The sequence below is a fragment of the Sylvia atricapilla genome, chromosome 29 (genome assembly GCF_009819655.1).
Source record: "Sylvia atricapilla isolate bSylAtr1 chromosome 29, bSylAtr1.pri, whole genome shotgun sequence".
Taxonomy (NCBI): domain Eukaryota; kingdom Metazoa; phylum Chordata; class Aves; order Passeriformes; family Sylviidae; genus Sylvia; species Sylvia atricapilla.
The window spans coordinates 1,520,523-1,539,677 of NC_089168.1; the positions used below are offsets into that span (position 1 = coordinate 1,520,523).

Genomic DNA, 19,155 nt, shown 5'->3' on the forward strand with positions numbered 1-19,155 from the left:
TCAAGCTCTTCCTGAGGTTTCCCATCAGGAATTCACCCTTTGGTGTTGGTTTGGGGGTTTTCTTGGAATCTATTCCAGGGTCCAATGGAAGAGCAGCTCTCCAAGGTGAAACCAAGCCGATAAAAACTGTCACTTTTTTCTGGGAGGAACTTGGGGTTGAAACCTCAAATACCACCTCTTTTATCCCTCTCTGTTATACTGGGTAGTGAAATCCTAAGGATCAGGAGGGATTTGGGGTCAGTGGGATCCAGGCTCACCTTTCCATGGATTCACAGAGACCTGGAGCACTTGGACAAGCACTGGATTTATTGAAACATCTATATTTTGTGACTTTTAACCCTAAAAACCTCAACCTCCACCACCCATCCTCAACTCATCATACCATTCCTTGGGGACCACTTCCCAAAATCCCCAAGAAGCCCCAAAAGGCCCCAAGTGGGAAAAAGGGATTTTTGGGGTTCCCCAGGGCTGGCAGTGGCCACTGTCCCTGTCACACGGTGGCCTCAGGGACCAGGACCTTGCGGGTCAGGTGCTCCAGGTGCGCCGTCTCTGATGTGTCCAGCTCGATGTTGTACTTGGCCAGGATTTTGAGGATGGGCCTCAGCCTCAGCCACCACTGCTCCTTCGGGATGCGGTGCCTGAGGGGGGACAGGACACAGACAGGCTGGTGACATCCCTGGGGCAGCATCCCAGGCTTTGTCCCACCTTCCCAGGGTGGGGAAGGGAGGGACACGCACTCAAAATCCGTCTGCTGGCGCAGCTCAGCGATGGGCTGGAACACCAGGCTGCGCTTGCGCATCCCCAGCAGGCAGGCAGAGTCAGCCGTGTTGGCAAAGATCCGGCCTGGAAGGGATACGGGAATGTGTGGGAACCTCCAGGGATGTGGGAGGGAAGGCTGGGAATGTTTGTGAATCTTCAGGAATGGGGGAACAAGTGGGAGGGAAAGTTGCGAATGTTTGGGATCCTCCTGGAGCAAGGGTTGGGAATGTTTGGGATGCTCCTGGAGGGGAAAACCCATGGGAGGGTAGGTGGGGAATGTTTGGGACCTTCCAGGAACAGAATGTTGGGAGTATTTGGGACCTTCTGGGAACATTGGAGGGGAGATGGGGAATATTTGGCATCATCCAGGAACACGGAGCACCCTCTAGAATCCATGGGAGAGCTTTTGAGGAATATTTCGGGAACATAGTGTCACTCGGGGGTCCCTTTGGGATCTCCTCTCCAGCAGCACCCACCATGCCGGGAGCACTCCCTGATCTTCCCAGTGATCCAGGCCACGGCCTTGGCGCCCATCTTGGTTCCAAAATTCCGGTCAAAGGGGGTGGGGCTGCCTCCCTGCACCAGGAGAATCCTGGATGAGCCAGGGAAATCCCCCAAGCCCTGATCCTGTTCCCAGGGGAATTCCCAAACCCTTACTCCATTCCCAGGGAATTCCCACCTGCTGCATGTGCCCCAGGACATTTTTCCGGCAGTCAAAGACTCCTTTCCCCTCCTCAGAGTAGAGGTTGTAGATGAAATCTGTGGTGTAATTCTCACTGCAGCGCTCATTCCTACAGCAGGGACAGGATCAGGCCCAAATCCCACAATTCACCCCATCCTGAACAATTCCACTGATCCCAAACACCAGCACTGTGGTGGGACTCCCAGATCTTCCATCCCTAACCCAACAGCAGAAACAGTGAGACCCCAATTCTGCTAATTCCAAACCAAATCCCCATGGGGGTGAACACGGTCACCTCCAAGTCTTCCTTCCAAAGCTGGGCCCCACCTGAGCACAAGCCCCCTCTTCACCGTGGTCTTCATCTTCTCCGTCAGGTGGTCCACGTTGGCCTGCAGGGTTGGGAATGGAAGTGGGGTCAGGAATGGAAACCCACTCATTCCACACCACCCTGGTGACCCTGGTGACAGGTAGACGGCTGTCCCCACCTGCAGGTCGCGGCTGCTGAAGGGCTCTTCAAAGATGTAGGCAGCATCAGCACCAGCCGCCAGCCCGGCCATGGTGGCCAGGTAGCCACAGAAGCCACCCATGGTCTCAATGATGAACACACGACGCTTGGTGCCTGCGGCCGACTGCTTGATCAGGTCACACGTCTGCAATGGGGACAGGATTTGGGGTCAGGAAAAGGGATTTAGGGTCAGGGGATTTTGGATGCCCGCCACAGATCACTTGATCAGGTCACACATCTGAAATAGGGCAGGGTTTGGGGTCAGGAAAGGGGGGTTAAGGTCAGGGGAGTTGGGGGAATCTCATCGGGGTCTCAGTGTGGTGATGGTGGTGGGAGAAGTGCTTTGGGATCAGGGGATTTGGGGGACTTCTGCTGGGGTCTCACTATGGTGATGGTGTTTGGGATCAGGAGGGATATGGGATACAGGATTTGGGATCTCGCTGTGGTCATGGTGTTTGGGATCAGAGGCTATAGGATCAGGGTCTGACCGTGGTGATGGTGTTTGGGATGACCAGGATTTAGGGGAGTATTTGAGGTCTCACGGTGGTGATGGTGTTGAGGGCGGTGTCGGCACCGATGCTGAAGTCAGAGCCAGGGACATTGTTGGAGACGGTGGCAGGGATAATGCACAGGGGGATGCAGAGCTCCTCAAAGCGTGCCCGGCCCTCCACCAGCTCCAGGCCACCCATGAACGCCTGGGGGACAATGGGGACATCAGGAGACAATGCAGAGAGGAGAGGGACAGTGGGGACACTGACCACACCCTGACTGGACTCAGCCCTCCACCAGCTCCAAGCTGCCTGTGAATGCCTGGTAGACAGCAGGGGGACACTGACCCCGCCCTGACCACAGCCCGCTGACCTCAAAGCCACCGATGATGATGAGCGCATGGATCCCAAATTTGTTGATGTTGGCACTGATCTCCTCGAAATATTTTTTGGGCAGGGTCCTGGGAAGGGGAAACCCTCCTGGATGAGTCTGACTAGAGTGGGTACCCCAGAGGGACCCCAAATGAACCCACACAGTGGGGGGAATCACCTCTTGGTGCCCAGTTTGGATCCTCCCAGCCCTGTCCAGCTGCCTACAGCATTCCAGCTGATGTCCTCCACCTGGGGGTAAAAACAGGGTTAATGGGGTAGAAGGATTTGGGGTCACACTGGTTCCCCTCAGCCCTATCAGAGTGACGTTGGGGTCACACAATGTTCCCTCAGCTCTCTCAGGGCATCACACAATGTTCCCTGGCTCCTGGACAGCAGCAGATCAGACCCATAGCAGGGCTGGGGTTTGGACAGGGGTTAAACACCCCCATCCTGAGGAATTCCTGAGGAATCCCCATCCCTGCAGGGCCACAACTGCCCCATTCACAGGCCCTTTTCTTGCACTCTTTTCCCACAGGGATCACCCCATCCCAAAATCCATCCTGCATTTCCCAAACTCTTTTCCTACTCTATTTTCCCACTGGTATCTCCACATTCCCCAACCCTTCAAACTGTTTCCAATCCCTCAAACCCATCCCACGCTTCTCCCTTTTTCCACCCCCACTTCCCCACAAGAATCTCCCCATCCCAAAAGCTGGTGTCCACTCCTGAGCACCCCCCTTTTCCCTCTGGGATCTGCACCTCCCAAAATCCAACCCTTCAAACCTATCCTGCGCTCCCTACCCCTTTTTCCCACCCCTTTTCCCTATAGGAATCTCACCAGCTCAAAATCCAGCCCTTCAAATCTGCCATGCCCTGCCTACTCCTTTATCCTGCAGGGATCTCCCCATCCCAACTCCTTTCCCCCATAGGACTCTCACCATCCGGAATGCCAGCACCTCGAATCCATCCCAAACCCCATTTCCAGCAGGATCTCCCCATCCCAAATCCCATTCCCTGCAGGATCTCCCCATCTCAAAGCCCATTCCCTTCAGGATCTCACCATCCCAAAGGCCAGCCCCTCAAAGCCATCGTGCACGGCCAGCATGCGGTGGCCGTGGATGAGGCCGATCCTCACAGTGGCACGCACGGCCGCGTTCATCCCCGCAGCCGGAGCGCCCACGTTCATCACGGCCACTGTGTACCCGCTCTAGGGACAGCAACAGGACACAGGGACAGGGGTCAGTGGGCCTTGGGGACAGCAGTGAGATTGGGGTAGACTGGGGTGGCATTGGGGACAGTTTTGTAACCAGTCTGTGGGGATAGGGGACATGGCTGAGGTGGACTTGGGGACAGTGGCAGGGTTGGGGTGTCCTGGGGAGGGATTGAAGTAGGTTTGGGGTATCCTGGGTGAGATTTGGGTTGGATTGGAATGGGATTGGGGTGGTATCCATCCCTGGGGTGTCCTGGGATGGAATTGGGGTGTTCTGGGATGGGATTTGGATGTCCTGGGTTGGGCCCCTGTCTGTGCCCTCCCCAGTGCCCCCTACCTTGGTGGCAGGCGGGCGGATGTGAGCCAGCAGCTTGTACACGTTCCAATTGTTCTGGAAGCTCCTAAAAATGCGGGAAATTTGGGGGTTGGGACATTTTGTGGACATTGGGGTGCAGGGACAGGGACAGAGAGGTGCCACCCACCGGCCCCGCAGCTTCACTGCGTCCTCGAAGCGTCTCTCGTTCATGGCTGTGGTGACATCCTTGGTCTGGGGGCACAGATGGGGATTGGGGTGGAATTGGGGTTTCTTGAATGGGATTGGGGTATCCTGGGATGGAATTGGTGTCCCAGGTAGGATTGGACTGTTCTGAGTGGGATTGGGATGGAATGGGATGTCCTGGGGTGGGATCCATCCCTGGGGCAGGTTTGGGGTCACTCTCTGGAGGGTTTGGTGACATTTCAGGAGTGGGAACCATCCCTGGGCTGGGTCTGGGGCCATTCTTAGTGTCATCCTATCCCCACTCACCACCTGGACACACTCCATGAGGGGCAGGCGCACGGCCTGGTTGCCAGACAGACTGACCACACAGGCAGGCGTGTCTGGTGTCCCCTCCAGCAGCGCCATCACGGCCTCCACACCCATCCTGCTGCCCTAAGGTGACACAAGGGGGTGTCACCTCCTGGGGGGCCTGTCACCTCCAGGTCCCCTCATTTGGAGCCAGAGTGAGGAAGGGGGTGCCCACCAGAATGCGGTCGAAGGCTGAGGGGGTCCCTCCACGCTGGACATGGCCCAGGATGGTCACTCTGGTGTCATACCCCAGACGTTTCACCACCAGCTGTGGGGACACAGGAGATGTCTGGGACTGGCCCCAAAAAGGGGGGAGAAAAGGGGAGTGTCCCTCATGTCCCCTCTCACAGTCTTGATGTCGTCCGCGGTGATGGGCTTGCCGTGCTTGTCAATGGCGCCCTCGGCCACAATGATGATGTTGAGCCTGGAGCCACCATCACGGGTCTGGGGGGAACATGGAGTGACAACAGGGATCAGGACGGGGAGATCCTCACTCCATCCATCCATCTATCCATCCATCTGTCCATCCCTGTGTCCATCTCTTCCCCCCTCCCTCCGTGTGTCCACCCCAGTGTCCATCCCTCCCTCCCACCTCAGTCAGTCTCCTGCACAGGTGCTCCTCCCAGTCATCCTCAGGGGGTGCCTCAGGGATGAAAACCCAATCGGCGCCGCAGGCTAGGGCCGTGATCAGTGCCAGGTACCTGAAATGGGGTCAAAAATGGCTTTTGAGCCACTTCTCTCTATTTTTGGGGTGACAAGAACCCTCTCAGATGCCACCAGGACGTACCCACAGTGCCGTCCCATCACCTCCAGCACAAAAGTCCTCTGGTGGCTGTGGGGAAAAGAAAGTTTCACCCACCCGAAACAGGAACACTGGGGGTTTGGGGACAATGAGAATGTCCCTGTCACCTCTGCGCCGTGGTGGTGATGGCATCCACAATCTCAATGATGCGGTGCAGCGCCGAATCGGTGCCGATGGTCATGTCGGTGCCGCAGAAGTCGTTGTCGATGGAGCCCACCATGCCCACGATGTTCAGGTGGCTCGAGCGCTGAGCCTCCTCAGCCGTGATGCCACCTGGGGAAGGGGACGGGCAGGAGGGGGACATTACCCCCAAATAGTCACTCAGGGGGTAGAGGTGTCACAGGGATTGTTGGGGGAAAAATGCTCAGCTTTGGGTGACACAACCCCATATTTTTGTGTAGAACACCTTGATTTTGGAACCAAAACTTCTTTGGAATCAAACCTTTCCACGCCCCCTTTTCCTGATGTGGGACCCCACTCAAAATGTCCCCTTAGGGGGAATAGGTGCCACAAATCTCCCTTTTGGGGGGAAACCCCAAGTTTTTGAGTGCCACACCCTGATTTTTTGTACCACACCCTCTTTTCTCTCTGTGTTCCCCCTTAAACGTCTTTGACGGTGCCGCAGATCTCCATAATTAGGGGGAAAAAAACCCTACATTTTGAGTTTCACATCCTGATTTGGAACCAAACCTTTCCACACCCATGTTCTCTCTGTGTCCCCCCTCCAAAATGTCCCCTTGGAAAGCAAAAGTGCCTAAACTTCCATTATTAGGGAAAAACTCTGCATTTTTTTCTGTGCCAAAACCCGAATTTTTGTGTGCTTTTCAAACCAAACTTTTCTCTTTTGACCCTCACCCTCTCCCTCACCCCGGCGTGGTTGCAGGGCTCCCCCGGAGTCCCTCCCCCGTACCGGTTTTGAGTAGCTCGGCCAGGAGCCCGCCCCACTCGGCGCGGAAGGTGTCGGCGCCGGTGAGGCTGCCGTCGCCGCCGATCACGCACAGGTTGGTGATGCCGCGCTTGACCAAGTTCCGCGCGGCGCGGAGCCGCCCCTCGCGGGCGCGGAAATCCTGGCAGCGGGCGCTGCCGATCACCGTGCCGCCCTGGGGACGGCGAGGGGCTGTCTGTCCGTCCTTGTGTCCGTCCACCCCTCTGCCCATCCACCCATTCCTGTGTACACCGTGTGTCCGTCCCCCCATCCTAGTTCTGGGTTGGGTCATTTTTTGTAGAGCCCGGGCTCAGACTAGGACCAGTGAGGGACAAACTGGGCCCCGTGAGGAGCACACCCAGTTCCCCCCCAGCCAGGGCGGAGATCCTCCAGTGTCCCTCTGTCCCTGTGTCCCCCTGTCACTGTCCGTGTCCCTCACCAGCTGCAGCATCATGGACACGCTCTCCCACGTGGCCTCCTTGATGTGGTCGCCGCCATCCACCAGCCCCTGATAGCCCTGGGGGGACAGTGATTAAATGACACCTTTTCCCAAATTTCAGGGTGGGGATGTGGAATTTTGAGACTGGGGCTGGCACTGACCTCATACACGAAGAACACCTTGGCCCCGGTGTAGATCCCCACGCGCACCACGGCGCGCACGGCCGCGTTCATCCCTGCGGGACATCGCTGTCACTCTGTCCCCCCCTGGACACCTGCCGCTCCCAAAGCCACCCCCAAAGTTGTCATCTCCGTCTCTCCCCCCCCCCTGTCCCCAGCTGCCACCCCTTTGGGGACACCCCAAATCCGTCCCCCCGTCCCCTCCCCCTGTCTCCCCGCTCGCAGCTGCCACCCCCTGGGTTATTTTTGCCCCGGTGACCTTTGGTGGCAGCGCCTGACGCGGGTGACAAACACGGGGGAGGGGGGGGAGGGGACACTCCGGGGGGGGCCCCTGACCTGGCACCCCCCAATGTCCATCTGCCGCACATGCTTGGGACTCCCGAAAACTTCTAAATTTGGGGATGAATCCCTGAAATTTTGAGCAAGCCCGATTATTTTGGCTCAGTGCCAAAGTGCTGCCAGTGTCCCCGTGGAGTCACCTCCCCGAATTTTGCCACCGTTGTTTTTCCCCGGCGTCACGAAACTCTCCCCGAGCTCCGCTCGACCCCAAAATGCCCCCAAGGTCATTCCCAAAACCCCAATCCAAGGAAAACCCTGTCTGTTGGGGGATCAAAATCACATTTTTTTACCCCAAAAGGAGCCTGTTTAGGGATTTGGGGAGAGGGGATTTTTAAGGATTGGGGGAAATTTTCGGGCGGATTTGGAGCGGGGGTTTTGGGATCCCAGGAATTTCGGGATCCCGGGGGATTTGAGGAGTTTTGGGGGCAACAGGGAAAAATTCGGGGGGATTTGGGGCGGGGGTTTGGATCCCGGGGGTTTTGGGGTTGGGGGGATTTGGGATCCTGGGGATTTGGGATTTTGGGGTCCCCTTACCTTGCGCGTCCCCCCCGGAGGTGAGGACGGCGATGGCTTTGCCGGCCCCCAGGGTCTCGGGGTGCCGGGCTCCCGCGGGGCTCGGAGGCATTCTCCTGTCTGGAAAAAATCGGGAAATTCGGGAAATTCGGGCAAATCCCAATGCGGGAAGCGCGTCTCTGCCCCTCCGGGTGGTGCTGCCAGCGCAGAGTGGCACCGCTGGGGGAGGAACACGGGGACGGGGACATCGGGACAGCCCCGTGCCACCGCCCGGACACTCCCGCTAGGGGCGGGGGGGGGGGGGGGGGGCGCTGGGGGACTCCTTACTGGGGCCAGTTTGTCCTCCTTACTGGTCTCAGTCTCTGTTCTCTAGCGGTCCCACTCTGTCCTTACTGGTGCCAGTCCTCAGCAGTCCCAATCTCTCCTTAGGCGGAGCCAGTCTGTCCTCACTGGTCCTATTTCTTGTTCCCAGCAGGAGCTGCTCTATCTTACTGGTTCCAGTTTGTCTCTACTAGTCCTAGTCTGCTGCATTCCCTGTGGTTACTGCTCTCCCCTCCTTACTGATGCCCCTCTGTTCTGACTGGTTCCAGTCCATATTCCCTGTGAGAGCTGCTCTGCGCTCCTTACTGATGTTCGGGATTGTAAGGAGGCCAGTATGTCCTCCTTACTGATGCTGCTCTGTCCTTGCTGATTCCAGTCTGCATTCCCTGTTTGTCCCAGTCTCTATTCTCTGTGTTTACTGGTCTGCCTTCCTTACTGGAGCAAATTTATCTTCCCTACTGGTCCCAGTCCATCCTTACCACTCCCAGGGTCTGTTCCCTGTGGGACATGTTCTGCGCTCTTCACTGGTTCCAGACTGCTTTCCTTACTGGTTCCAGTCCCCGTTCCATGCCACTGCCTCTCCCGGTTCCGGTTCCCTGCCCGTCCCAGTCTGGAGGCGTTTACTGGTCCCAGCCCCTGTTCCCTGCTGATTCCAGTACTTCTCAATGACTGGTTCCAGTTCATCACCAGTCCCGGTGCGGGGGCATTGCTGGTCCCAGCCCGGGGCCACTGTTGGTCCCGGTCGCTGTTCCCAGTGGGATCTGCTCTACTTTCCTTACTGGGTCCCAGTCCCCTTTCCCTGCCGCTGCCATCCCCGGCTCCAGTTCGGTGCCGGTCCCGGTCGGCGGGCGTACCTGGTGCCAGTCCCAGCTGCCCGTGGGAGCACTGACCTGCGGGGCGCCGCCGGCCCGGGGCGGGGGGGAGCAAGGCCAGGAGGAGGAGGAGGAACGCGGCCAAGGAGAGCGCGGCCGGGGCCAGGAGCCGGCCCAGCCCCGGGGACAGCGCCGGCGACACCGGGACCGCCACCATAGCCCGAGGGCAGCGCGGGGACACAGGCTGGGACCTGGGACTGGCCGCGGGGAATGGTGTAACGGGATCGGGGTAATGGGATCGGAGTAATGAGTTCGGGGCAACGGGATCGGCTGTAATGGGATCGGCTGCAGGGACCGGCTATTATTGGATTGACTGTAATGGCATCAGCTATTATGGGATCAGTTGTAATGGGATTGGCTGTAGGGTCCAGCCGTTCTGGGTTTGACTGTAATGGGATCGGTTCTAGTGGGATCCGCTATCATGGGATCGGCTGTAACAGTTTTGTATGTAGGGAGCAGCTGTAGCAGGACTGACCGTAGGGAGAAACTGGAATTGCATCAGCTGTAATGGGATCCACTGTGATGGGATCAGCTGTAGGGACCGGCTGTAATGGGATACACACAGAATGATCCCCTAGAGGATGACATCCTCACAGAGTGATGTCCTATGGGGTAGCACCTCCCCACAGGGTGACCCCTTATAGGGTCACAGCCCCCATGACCACCCAGCACAGAGTGACCCCCTTGTAGGGTCACACCCCCCCATCCAGAGGGGTTTCTCTGCGCTGGCACCTTGGACCTCCAAGCCGCCAGAGGCGCTCTCTTCTCCCAGCAATGCGCTTCTCCTTCCCTTCTCTAGCGCAACTTCCGGCGGCGCATCACCCCCAGCATTCACTTCCGCTTCCGCCACCTCCTCGCTGCCGCCGCCGAGCCCGGGAGAACCGCGCGCTCGGGACGCTTCCTGTCCCATTTCCGCTTCCGGTCGGCAGCCGGACCGGCTGAGGGGAGCGAAGCGGCGGCGGCTTCGGGCCCTGCTCCGCTCCCGGACCTCGCTCCTTTCCCGTCCGCTGCCCTCACACCGTCCTCCGCCGCCGCCGGCTTTTCCCCCTGCCCGGTTCCGCCGCTGCCCGCGGACGAGGCGGAGGCGCTGCCCCCGATGAGGATGGAGGCCCGGGAGGCGGCGCGGGCCCGACAGGGCCCGGCCTTCAAGGGCTTCGGCCCCGAGAGCAAGGTGCGAAGCGGGGAGCGGGCGCGGGGCCGGTGCATTCCCTCGGGCCGGAGCCGCCCCGGGCCCTCCCCTCACGGAATTGCAGCAGGATCTGGGCGGGAAGGCGATTTGGGAAATACTTGGGGCCATTGTCCCATCCCAGAGTGCTCCTGGGACACTTCTCAGCTGCCGTTTCTCTGGGACAGCTCAGCCTGAAGACCCCAGAAGTCAAATCCTAAACTCGGATTTGGGTTTTCTCGGTTCCTGACGTGGGAAATCCGCCTGGAATTTGCCGGGAATGGGGAGCCCAAGTGTGGGATCCACCCCGAGCCCGGAGCTGCCGACAGAACTGAGAAATTCAGGATTTTTCCAACGGTTTTGGGGTTCTTTCTGCTCCATAAATTCTCTCTATAAAATTTGGGAGTTGTGACCTTTAGGAGCTGTGAGTTTGGGGAATTGGGAGTTTTAGGAATTGTGAACTTAAGGAGTTTTCCTTTTTGGGAGTTGGGAATTTTGTGAGTTGTGATTGTTAGGAATTGCAAACCTTAGGAATTGGGAATTTTGGAAATTATAAATTTTTGGAATTGGGAATTTTGGGAATCATGAACTTTAGGAGTTGTGAATTCTTGCCACCATTCCCAGCCAACCCTGGGAACACCCTTTGCTTTTCCCTATAATTTTCCTGCATTCTTCCCTGACATTTTCCCACTTCTAACAAAATTATTTGAATTTTTCCACTCTTTTTTCCCAGTTTTTCGCCCCTAAACTCAGCAGCTTCTCCTGCCCTGCTGGGAACTCCTCCTGCTCCCTCAGCTACGCCCCAGGTGAGTTTTCCCTCTGGAATTTGGGATTTGGGGCTTTTTTTCCCTAAAAACAGCTTCTGGGGAAGGGGAAATTTGGGTTGTTTTTTTGGGAATTCCCAAATTTTTTTCCCTTCAGAAATTCACGAAAGATCTGTGGGAGCCAATGGGCAATGGAGGAGCTCCAAGCCCCGAGGGAGCCGAGGCTCCTTCCTGGAGACCCGGAAAAATTCCAGGTGGGTGCAGCAGATCCCAGATTTGTGGGGTTTATATGATATTTTTGTGGGGTTTTATTTGGGATTTTGGAGTTTTGTGATTTGAAGGTTTCTTTGGGGTTTATTTTGGGATTTTTTGGAGAGTCTTGGGAATTTTTTGGGTTTTAATTTCTTTTTTTGTGGGGGATTTTTCAGCAGGTTTTATTTGAGATTTTGGTTTTTTGGGGGAGGATTTTTGAGATTTTTTGGTGGTGGTTGTAATTTTTGGCTTTTTAAAAATTTGGGGGGGTGATTTTGAGAGGAGTGGGATTTGGGTTTTTTTGGTGGGGAGGGATGGGGATTTTATTTGGGATTTTGAGGGTTCTTTGGGGTTTCATTTTGAATTTTGGGGCATTTTATTTCTCTTTTTGTGCAATCTTTTGGTTTTTTGTTTGTTTGTTTTGTTTTTGTTTTTGTTTTTTAATTTGGGATTTTAAACCCATCTGCGGGATTTGCAGCAAACAAACCTGAGGTGTTTTTTCCCTCCTTCCAGCGGGAATTCCAGCACTTTTGGGGGGAAATCTGCCCTCCATGGAGCCTCTTTCCCCCTCAAACCAGCCCCAAGCCCTTCCTGGAGCCGCCGCAGCCCCAAAAAGGCCCCGAGGCGATTCCTGAGTGCAGCTGAGGAGGTGACGGGGCAGGGAACAGGGAAATCCCAGGAAACCCTGGGGGGGTTTAGGATCTGGGGGGGGGGGTTCAGGCAGAGCTGGGGGCACTGCTGGGGTTTTCCAGCCCTAAATCCCATTTTTTTGAGGTTTTTCTCAGTATTGCCTTCATGGGATCTCACCAGACCCCTGAATTTGGGGAAATTCCTCGGGATCAGCAAATTCCAAGGTTTTGACAGGGATTTTTTCCATGGTCTTTCCCTGCAGACCGTGAGGGAGGAGGAGCGGGAGATTTACCGGCAGCTGCTGCAGATGGTGACCGGGAAGAGATTCTCCAGCTGCAAACCCTCCCCACTGCTCCCCTTCCACCTGTGAGTCAGGAACATCCCAAAAAATCCTCAAAACCCTGTCTCAAATCTCAAAGAATCCCTAAACGCCCCCCCAAATCCCAGAAAAGCACCAAAGACCCTGCCCAAATCTCGGACCTCTGAAAACACTCTTTCCTAATCCCAAAACATCCCAAAACTTCTCCCCAAATCCCAAATCTCCAGTCTTTCTCTGGGAATTTCCCTAACTGGGTTTGTTTGTGTGTTTGTTTTGCAGCTCCCGCTGTCCCCGTTCTGGCCCCTCCCTGCCCCAAGAGGCTCCCAGGGATGATCCCGAGGCACTGGAAATTCCCAAAATTCCAGGTCCTGTTCCACATCCTTCGGAGCCACCCCAGAATTCCCAGAATGCTCCCCTGGGCCCCTCTCCAGGCTTTCCCGGGGGGTTCCAGCCCCAGAATTCCGTGGCCCCACAGCAGCGGGAGGAGGAGCCGGTGGCCGGGGCGCAGAGTGAAGGTAAAGATTCCTCAGAATTTCAGGAAAATGGCCCCAAGAAATCTCCCCAAAATATCCAAAACCCAAATAAAACAACAGCAACAAAAAGCCAAATAAACCCCAAAAATCTGAAATTAATTTTTAAAAAAATCTCCCAAAAAAAACCCCCAAATCCCAAACAAAATAAAAACCAAATCCTAAATAGTGGGAAAGGGATTTAAATTCTGCGGCCAATCCAGAGTTTTTATTCGGGATCGGGCAGGATTTGGAGTGGGAATTGAGGGAGACCATATTCCAGGAATTTTTCCCAATTTTAGGGTCAGATTCAGTCATTTTGCTCAAGGTCAAGGATTCCAGGACTCCAGCTCCAAGGTAAGGGGTGGGAAATGAGGGAATTTTTGGGGTTTTTGGGACACAGGGAGGTGACAATAAAGAGGTACTGGGTGAGACTTTGGGAATTCAGGGGAAATTCTGGGATTTTTGATCATTTCCAACCCTCCTTTCTCCCTCTTTCCAGCCTCCCCTTTTTCCAGGCCGAGCTATGGATCAAAGAGCTGTGAGTTAATATTCTCTGCTGCCTTTTCTTGGGGTTTTGGGGCCGGGAAAACCAAAATCCTGATTTTTTTAAATCACTTTTTCCATGAAAATTCTGACTTTTCCAGGACTAGTGTCTATGATTCCCGAGCGCGAGAGAGGTGGAGGCAAATTGAGGAGCAGAAAGCACTGGCCCTGCAGCTCCAGAGCCAGGTGAGAATTACATGTAAAAACTCCCTGGATTAAGAAAATCGGGGGTAAAACGGGAAAAATCAAGTCTTTTTGAGGTCTTTGTGCCTCCCAATCCTGGCATAAACAGCAAAGATAAGAGGGAATGTTGTCCCAGATTGGAAATTAGGGGAAATTTTGGCACTGGGAGGGTTGTCTGGGCTTGGAAAAAAGGTCAGAATCCATGGAAATGGGGAAAAAATGCAGATGTGATACCCGGGGACGGGGTTGGGTGACTCTGGAAGGGTTAATTCCACGATCCCAGAGATTTTTCCCGATTTTATTGGTCCTAAATCCTCCTTTTCCCTGATCCCAGATGTGTCATTCCAAATCTCTGCTCCCACAGCGTCTCCAGGAGCGGGAGCGCTCGGTGCAGGACCTGGTGGATCTTCACCTGAGGGTTCCCCTGGAGAAGGAGATCCCGGTGTCCGTGGGGCCGGAGGGGCCGGAGCGAGGCCGGCCTGGCCAGGGGGACGAGGAATTCCCCGAGATCACCGAGGTGGAGCTGGCAGCCAGCATAGAGGGGAAGATCAACGGGGTTCCTGGGATTTGGGCGCAGGAATGGAGCCCCCTGCAGCCTGTTCGCCTTGAGTTGGTGGTTTAAGGGCAAAGGATGAATTGAGGGTTAAATCTGTGGGAATTTGGGGTCAGGAAGAGCAGGAATTCTGCCTCCCCTGTCTGCAGGAAATGGAGAAGGAAATCAAGAGCCTTTTCCCAGGAGGGAATGGTGGTTTAAGAGGCATAGAATGAATTTGGGGTTAAATCTGGGGGGATTTGGGGTCAGGAAAAGCAGGGATTGTGCCTCCTCTCCGTGTAGGAAATGGAGAAGGAAATCAAGAGCCTTTTCCGAGGAGGGAACCAGGATGAGGTGCTGAGCGAAGCTTTCCGCCTGACCATCACCAGGAAGGACATCCAGACCCTCAACAACCTTAACTGGCTCAACGATGAGGTGAAAACCCAAATACTCTCATTTTCCACTCATTCCCAGCAGTTTGGAAGGAAAAAACAGATGAGTTTGGTGCTGGGGAGGGGAATTTGTGGGTTGATATTCCCACCCTGAAGTAATAAATCCATGGGGAGAGCTCTGTAAAATAAAAATAATTTCATTTATGTGGGGGAATAATGATAGTGGGAGGATGGGATTGATGTGAACAGGTTAAACAACAAGTAAATCTTAAATACAGACTTAAATAAAGGCAAATTCCTAAAAATCTTCAGGTTTTTTCTGGAATGTTTTCATACTGTGGAGCTATTGCAAAGCCCCGTGGGTTTTTTGAAGATTTTAATGCAAATCTCCTTTTTTGGGGGTTTGTTCCCTAACTTTACACCGGGTCAAATATAAATCTGAATCCCATAATAAAAGCTATTAAAAAATCAAAAATCCTGTCTCTTTTCCCAGATCATCAATTTCTACATGAATTTGCTGATGGAGAGGAGCAAGGAGAAGGATTTGCCTGCAGTCCACGCCTTCAACACCTTTTTCTTCACCAAATTAAAGACTGCGGGGTACCAGGCAGTGAAAAGATGGACAAAAAAAGTGGATATTTTCTCTGTGGATCTGCTCCTGGTGCCCATCCACCTGGGAGTGCACTGGTGCCTGGCTGTGAGTGCCTGAATTATCAAAGAAAAAATCTTCCCTTTGAGATTTAGGGCCCAATTTTTGTTGCTTTTTGGTGATGCTGAGGGGAAAACTTTTGTGTGTGTGGCTCAAATCTGAGTTTAAAGGGAAATAACAAAGGTAGGAGCAGCTTCATGTGGGGTTTTTAGTCCTTAAACTCAGCCTGGAGGTCATTTCAGGGAATTTATTCCCTTGGGAAGATCTGATTTCCCTGTTCCCACCAGCTCCTGGTGGCACAGGATCTTGTTAAAGAGATTTAGGCCACAGATACTTCACCTTTCCCTCTCCTTTGTCCTGTCCCCTCCCCTGGCTCCTGGGATCCTGCAGGGATTTCCAGCTCCTTTAGCAAAAACCTCCTCAATTTATCTAATTCCTGCTTGAATTGGTAATTAATTCCAGGGAAAAGAGGTAATTCCCACCACAAATGACGTGGGAATAGGGAGGGAAAGCACCAATACTCACCCTGACTGGGGCCTTGAGAGGTGGGGCAAAATCCCCATAAAGCTGTGGGAGGAATAGTAACAATAATAACAATAATAGTAATAATAATAATAATAATAATATGAGAGGCTGATTTAGACGTTCAGGGATTGAAATCACGGCAGGAAATGGGGATTTCTTGGGGGAAATCCTTCTCTGGTGTGAAATAACCTGGATTTTTTTATTTTGCTGGCAAGGAGAATTCCCGATTTTTCTGCCCATTTTAAGGAACTTTTCTCTGTGCAGGTGGTGGATTTCAGGAAAAAAACCATAACCTACTACGATTCCATGGGGGGGATTAACAGTGAGGCCTGCAGGATCCTGCTGTGAGTAAAATCCCTTCCCCTGGGAAAATCCCACTGCTGCTTCCTCGGCCTTGAAAACACCAACTTTGTCCATTTTTAGGCTCTTTTAGGGTAATTTTTAGGTACTTTTAGGGTCATTTTTTGGGCTCCTTTAGAATAATTTTTGGCTCTGTTTTTCAGCTCATTTTCCCCTTCCAGGATCTGGAAGATTGTTGCTCTCCCCTGGAATTTCCTCTTTTTTTTTTTTTTTTTTTTTTTTTTTTTTTTTTTTTTTTTTTTTTTTTCCCCATGAGATTTGGCCTCTCCTCCTGATTTAGATTTTTGGGGGAGGATTAGTTTGTAAATCCCAACCCTGAATCCCTTTGGGAATGGCCAAACAGAAAAAAACCTCAGAATTCCAATTTTTTCGTAAATTCCAGCTTTTCCCGCTCCTTTACCCACAGGCAGTACCTGAAACAGGAAAGTTTGGATAAGAAAAGGAAGGAATTTGACACCAATGGATGGGCCCTGCTGAGCAAGAAAAGCCAGGTTTGGACAGCCCAGAATTCCAAAAAAATTGGAATTTCCATGGGTTCCCAGCCCTTTTTGGGTCCCCTTTTCGCTCACTGATTCCTGGGAAGAAAAGGAAGGGAACAAATCCCAAATCTTGAGAGAGGAAGTTTTCCACAGGGAAACTAGGATCAAGGGGAAGGGTTTAGGTGGGATTTGGGGAAGGTGGGAGAAGAAGAAAGAAGAAATCCTGGAATTCTGGGACCTGTCTAGAAATTCTGGATTTCTGAGACCTTTCTGGTTTTCCCAGTAGGAGCTGCTACCGGATTTTCCCCCAGATTTCACTGGGATTTGGGGGATTTTCTTGGCCCTGGGGGTTTGGGGGAACTGGGGAATGCTGGAATTTGGGAATGTTGATTCCTGTTTTTCTGCAGGAGATCCCGCAGCAGATGAATGGCAGCGACTGCGGGATGTTTGCCTGCAGATACGCCGAGTGCATCTCCAAGGACAAACCCATCAACTTCACCCAGGTACCCACATTCCAGGGGCTGCAATTCCCACATTCCCAAATTCCCCAGCTTGCAAATCCCCAGGGCCAGGAAAAGCCCCAAAATTCCAGTGAAATTTGGGGGGAAATTCCAGCGTTTCTCACCCAATCCCAAGGAATTCTCATTTTATTTCCTATTCCTAGCACCCCACAGGGAATTGTCCCCAAATCCCTGTCCCAGGTCACTGGGAAGAGCTCCCAACTGCCAGTGCCAGGAAAAATCCCTCAAATTTCCCCAAAAATCGGGGGCAAATCCCCCATTCTTCCCCAAAATCCCGAGGAATTCCTGGGTTATTCCCCATTCCCAACCTCCAGGAATATCCCACTTCCCTCTTCCAGCATTCCCAGATCCCAACATTCCCAAATTCCCTCAGATCCCAAACCCGCTAGGGCCACAAAAATGCAAAATCCCAGCAAAATCTAGGATAAATTCCACTTTTTTTTTGCCTGAATCCCAAGAAATTCCCACTTTTCCCCCATTCCCACAGTCCCAAAGCCCCAAATTTGCCCCTTTTCCCTGATTTTCCATGGAAAATTTGCCCCTGGATGAGCAAATCCTGACCAAAATCCCCTTTTTTTTCCCATTCCCCCCCCCCCTAAAATTCCCAAAGCAACACATGCCCTACTTCCGGAAGAGGATGGCCTGGGAAATCCTGCACAGGAAGCTCCTCTGATGCTGGAAAAATCCTGAAATTCCATGGATTTGGATCAGAAGAATCCCGGGATTCTCCTCGGGATGCAGCCAAGGAACTCCGGGTCCTGCTCTTCCCAAAAAAAAACCCCGGATTTGGGGGGAATAGAAAAGTTTGGAAGCACAGTTGGGATTTTTTGGAGTTTTTTTCCCTCTTCTGAGATTCCAGGATGGATTTTCTTGCTTTTCTGTCTGCTGGGATGGGGTAATTTGGGAATTTTGGTCTTTTTGGAGGTGGATTTTCAGGAAAAAGTACCTCCATGGATTTGGGTTGGGAAAATCCAGATTTGGGAAAAGCAAGGGGAGGGTTTGGTTCTGGAGGGAATTTTTGGGGATCATTCCCATTTTTTCCACCTCACTCCCTAAGTCTGGCGATTTTATCCATGAGAAGACCTGGATTGAGATCCCTGGGAATAATTCCTGCTTAAATCCCTTTCCCAATTTTTCTTCCCAAATTCCTGCTTTTTGGCACCATTTTTTCTGAGATTAAGCTCCAGAATGCCAGAATTACTCTGGATTTACACCCAGACTTTGCTTCTCTGAGGGTTACACACCAAAACCTGAGGAAAATTCAGGATTTTTGGAGAATTTTTTTGAATTTTCCCCTTTCTTTCAGGCTGCTTCGTCCCAGCAGCTCCTGTTGCTTTTTCCAACTGCTTTTCCCACTTCTTCCAGGAAAAAAAAACAACATCCCAGATCGCAGGAACTGCAGAACCATGGGAAAAGCCCCAAAATTCTGGCATCTTTTCAATTTTTCCCATAAAAAGCCACAGGATTATTTGGGGAGCTTTTCCCACCCCTTTCCCTGGATTAATTTATTCCCGATTTTTTTTGGAGCTTCCCAAGCCTCTGGATTTGCTCTGTGTGCTAGAAAAGATTTTTAAGGAAAAGAAAAGTGGGGGAAATCCCAAATTTTTGTATTTTCCCTCTCCTGCAGGAGTTGGGTATTTTTTCTATTTTTCCCGAGTTGGGATCTGAAGTTTTATACGAAATTCCCGAACTTTTGGAGCTCTTTTTCCCACCCCTTTTCTCCCTTTGGATTCCAAATTCCTTCCCCTGTTTTATACCAGATTTCTTTCCTACTTTTTTTATCTTTTATTGGAATTAAAGATCTGAAAAAAAAAAAAAAACCTGGAACTGTGGAATTTTCCTGCTCTTGGTGCTCCTTGGGTGGGAATCCCAGAAAAAGGGTTTGGGGTTGTTCATCCTCAGCTGCAGAAATCAGGGAAAGTGTCCCAAAATCCAGGGAACATGCCTCAAAATCCAGGAAATGCCCCAGAGTCAGGGAAAGATGTCCCAAATCTGAAGCAGATGCTGAAAAATCCAGGGAAGATGTCCCAAAACCTGGTAGAAATGCCCCAAAACCCAGGAAGATGCCCCAAAACC

At 52.9% G+C, this 19,155-nt stretch overlaps 2 protein-coding genes across 2 annotated transcripts; one reads left to right on the forward strand and one right to left on the reverse strand.

The window, feature by feature from the left end:
- Positions 1 to 288: 288 nt before the first annotated feature.
- On the reverse strand, positions 289 to 8,274 carry PFKM (phosphofructokinase, muscle). Its single transcript, XM_066337504.1, has 22 exons — positions 8,082 to 8,274; positions 7,191 to 7,264; positions 7,030 to 7,107; positions 6,576 to 6,765; positions 5,773 to 5,938; positions 5,651 to 5,695; positions 5,456 to 5,564; positions 5,212 to 5,307; positions 5,039 to 5,131; positions 4,822 to 4,947; positions 4,499 to 4,563; positions 4,354 to 4,417; positions 3,867 to 4,013; positions 2,985 to 3,055; positions 2,808 to 2,895; positions 2,489 to 2,641; positions 1,927 to 2,091; positions 1,769 to 1,830; positions 1,439 to 1,550; positions 1,236 to 1,335; positions 738 to 843; positions 289 to 638 (listed from the first exon to the last, which is right to left on the reverse strand). Exons 1-22 carry the CDS (start codon positions 8,170 to 8,172, stop codon positions 491 to 493), a joined length of 2,349 nt encoding a protein of 782 aa, XP_066193601.1. The 5' UTR covers positions 8,173 to 8,274; the 3' UTR covers positions 289 to 490.
- A 1,842-nt stretch (positions 8,275 to 10,116) lies between these two features.
- On the forward strand, positions 10,117 to 18,899 carry SENP1 (SUMO specific peptidase 1). Its single transcript, XM_066337508.1, has 16 exons — positions 10,117 to 10,424; positions 11,152 to 11,224; positions 11,340 to 11,436; positions 11,948 to 12,083; positions 12,327 to 12,430; positions 12,663 to 12,898; positions 13,195 to 13,249; positions 13,395 to 13,433; positions 13,540 to 13,624; positions 13,986 to 14,138; positions 14,457 to 14,588; positions 15,039 to 15,242; positions 15,984 to 16,063; positions 16,486 to 16,570; positions 16,966 to 17,061; positions 17,690 to 18,899. Exons 1-16 carry the CDS (start codon positions 10,350 to 10,352, stop codon positions 17,750 to 17,752), a joined length of 1,713 nt encoding a protein of 570 aa, XP_066193605.1. The 5' UTR covers positions 10,117 to 10,349; the 3' UTR covers positions 17,753 to 18,899.
- The last annotated feature ends 256 nt before the right edge of the window (positions 18,900 to 19,155 follow it).